This window comes from Alnus glutinosa, chromosome 7 (assembly GCF_958979055.1).
Source record: "Alnus glutinosa chromosome 7, dhAlnGlut1.1, whole genome shotgun sequence".
NCBI lineage: Eukaryota > Viridiplantae > Streptophyta > Magnoliopsida > Fagales > Betulaceae > Alnus > Alnus glutinosa.
In genome coordinates, this window is record NC_084892.1 from 12764529 (window position 1) to 12767428 (window position 2900).

Below are 2900 nucleotides of genomic sequence, written 5' to 3' on the forward strand. Positions count from 1 at the left end.
CGTACGTAGTATTCTAAAGTCATAGACGTGTAGTGCTTAGCTTGTTCCATAATAATATTTCCTGCTTGAGAACAGCCGGTATCTTCAGAAGATATATCATTCCATGCATGGAAGATCATATCATATGATCGAGATCGGCTGGCTTCTCTCCTAATTAAAACCCATGTATCCCCCCCCTCTCTCTTTCTCAAACCCTAGAACTTTTTTGTACGTGGCTGCAAGTACAATGACTACGTCGTCCAGTACTCCAGAAGAGATGAAAGGAGTTGTACAAGAAACTCCCCCTACTGAGCCGAAATCTTGCCTGACGATTTCGAACTTCGTTGAGGCGCCGGTTCATGGACCCAATCTCGCACTCAATCTGTTTGATTGTTTGAAGGAGGAGGGCGCAGTGACCATTCCCACGCAGCCGCCGGAATCTTCTACCGTGGCACTCGAAAAGCAGCCGGAGAAGCGTTCTTTCTCTTGCAAGTATTGCAGTAAAAAGTTTTCCAATTCACAAGCGCTCGGCGGCCATCAAAACGCCCACAAACACGAGCGAGCGGCCAAGAAGAAGGAGAAAGTAATGTATATTTCTCCTGGCTTTGAACACGTGGATCCTATGTCTTTCCCGTATTCGGTAATGGGAAAAACCCTAGGGGTTCAGCCGCATTCAATGATTCATAAGCCAACCTATAACGACGGTTGGGCGCGTGGTGGACTCGGGCATGGCTATCAAGGGTGGCAAACGCAGGCTAATATTTTTCAACCACAATGCCTGGCGGCAAGCGGTGAGCGCCGTCGACCTTTGGATGTGACTGGCTTCACCAGTAGGAATTCGAATTCAAACGGCGGCGGCATGTCTGGAGGTGTGTCTCTAATTATGGGACCTTTTCCTAATACGATTACCAATGGCATTTATCGTCAGGGTAGCACTACTTCTTCCCAGAATCTGCAGTGCGAAACGCCTGGAGTTCTTGACTTGTCGCTCAAGCTTTAATCAGTCATTAATTTCTCAGCATTTTCAATTAGGTTGATTAATTAATTACTAGTAGTTTAAGAGTTTCGTGATTTTTTTTTAATTTTTTTTTTTCTCTTTATTAGAAACGGTACTTCAATTTCTAGAATGCCATTTTCTTAATATGGGTTTGTAAATTGATTAAGTTTCAGAAATATTGGTTTACGTTTGGTTGAGTATGAGTGATTTGGTAATTAGCTAAGAGCACATGCGGGGAAAACTTTTAAAAAACCATTTAAATCAAATTTTATTGTTGTTCTATAAACTAATTAGGAAACATCAAAAGAACTAAAAGTTGTACCTTACATGTAAGAAAACAAAATTGGTTCCTCTCTTAATTAGCATTATTTTAATATAAAGAATTTTATATTTCATCTCTAGCATTTATTTGAAACAATATTTAAATAATTTATCTTTTATCTCTATTTCTTTTAGCATTTAATTTAAATAATATTTAAATGATATAAAAAAATGATGCGAGAAGTTATTGTGAAGTGCATTTAAATAAGGAAGTAAAAAATAATTTTATTCTCTAAATTGAAAAAAAGTTTAAGATAATATCTTGTCTCTTGTGTGTCACTTTAACATGAGCATGAGATCAGGAACGTCCTCAATCCATAATGATTTCTTTGGTCCAACAGCTTTCGAGGATACGCTACAAACAATGATTGAAATGGTAGCGTTTTTAATAGCGGCGGTCGACAAAAATAATTGGTAAATGTCATTTTTACCCATTGCTATTTTTTTTTTAAAAAAAAAAAAAAAAAAAAAAAAAATGGCTAGTTTTTATTTATTAGCTGCGTTTGTAGTTAAACTTTGCAGGTTTATTCTTATACCGGCCCTTTTTTAATTCATCTTAGCGGTGTTTTCCATAAATGATGTCATTTAATTCATCTTAGGTAATGTCATTTGAATAGTAAACACGTTAATTAATTTCGTTTTAACAGTAAACGACGCAATTTTAGAGTCCCGTTTCTATGTCTAGTGTCATTTACAAAATGGCACTATTCAAACTACATTAATTGAATAGTGTTGTTTTTTGGGCAAAAAACAACACTAATTCCTTTTTCATTTTTTTCTTTTTTTTAATTGTCATAAAAATGTCATTAGTCAATCTCTTCTATAATCAGGAGTGGAGCCAGGGGCCCAGAGTTTGCTCCCCCTTAACCTTCAAAAATGTTTCTTACCCATTAGGGGGGCGGGGGGGTCAAGAGGGGTCCCCCCTCACCTGCCAAAAATTTTTCATACTCTTGGAATTTTTTTTCTCGAAAGTCCTAGTTGCCCACCCTAAAAAACTCATTAATGAGCAAATATTTTTCAAGAGGATCGAGCTTCATGAGTCACACCACGTTTTGCCATTATTTCACTGGTTTCTTAACCTAAAACTAGTCACCAACCACAGGTTGAAGAAGATGAGGTTGAAGACGACATATTTTTTCTTTTGATAAAAACGCATCGTTTTATTTTTAACAAAACGTTGGTTTAAACTTTCACTTTTTATTTAAAAACCGCAATTTCTCTCTTACTTGTCATTTTTTTTCCCACACAATGACATGCGTCACTTCTGCACACGCATTATCTTTTTTCTTTTTTTAAATATATATATATAAATATAATTATAATGAAACCGACACTGTAGATTCAAATCTTATTATCGACCTCTAAATGATAATCTCACGTTATTTACACTAGCTTATAACCTGCGCTATACGTGGTATTTTTATTCGTTGTAATTTACCTTTTTTTTTTTTTTTTTTTTTTGTGAAGGGACATTGTAATTTACTTAAAAGGTCTCATAGAGATTATGAGTAACAAATTTCCTTCCTCTCACTCAATTAACTAGTTAGCTACCAAAATCTCAAGAAAAATTATAAGGAAAAAAAAATCATAATCCATTTAAAAA

General features: G+C 35.5%; 1 protein-coding gene across 1 annotated transcript; it reads left to right on the forward strand.

The window, feature by feature from the left end:
* Positions 1-226: 226 nt before the first annotated feature.
* Positions 227-979, forward strand: LOC133873257 (zinc finger protein 1-like). The gene has a single exon (XM_062310982.1). It carries the CDS (start codon positions 227-229, stop codon positions 977-979), a length of 753 nt encoding a protein of 250 aa, XP_062166966.1.
* Positions 980-2900: the final 1921 nt, after the last annotated feature.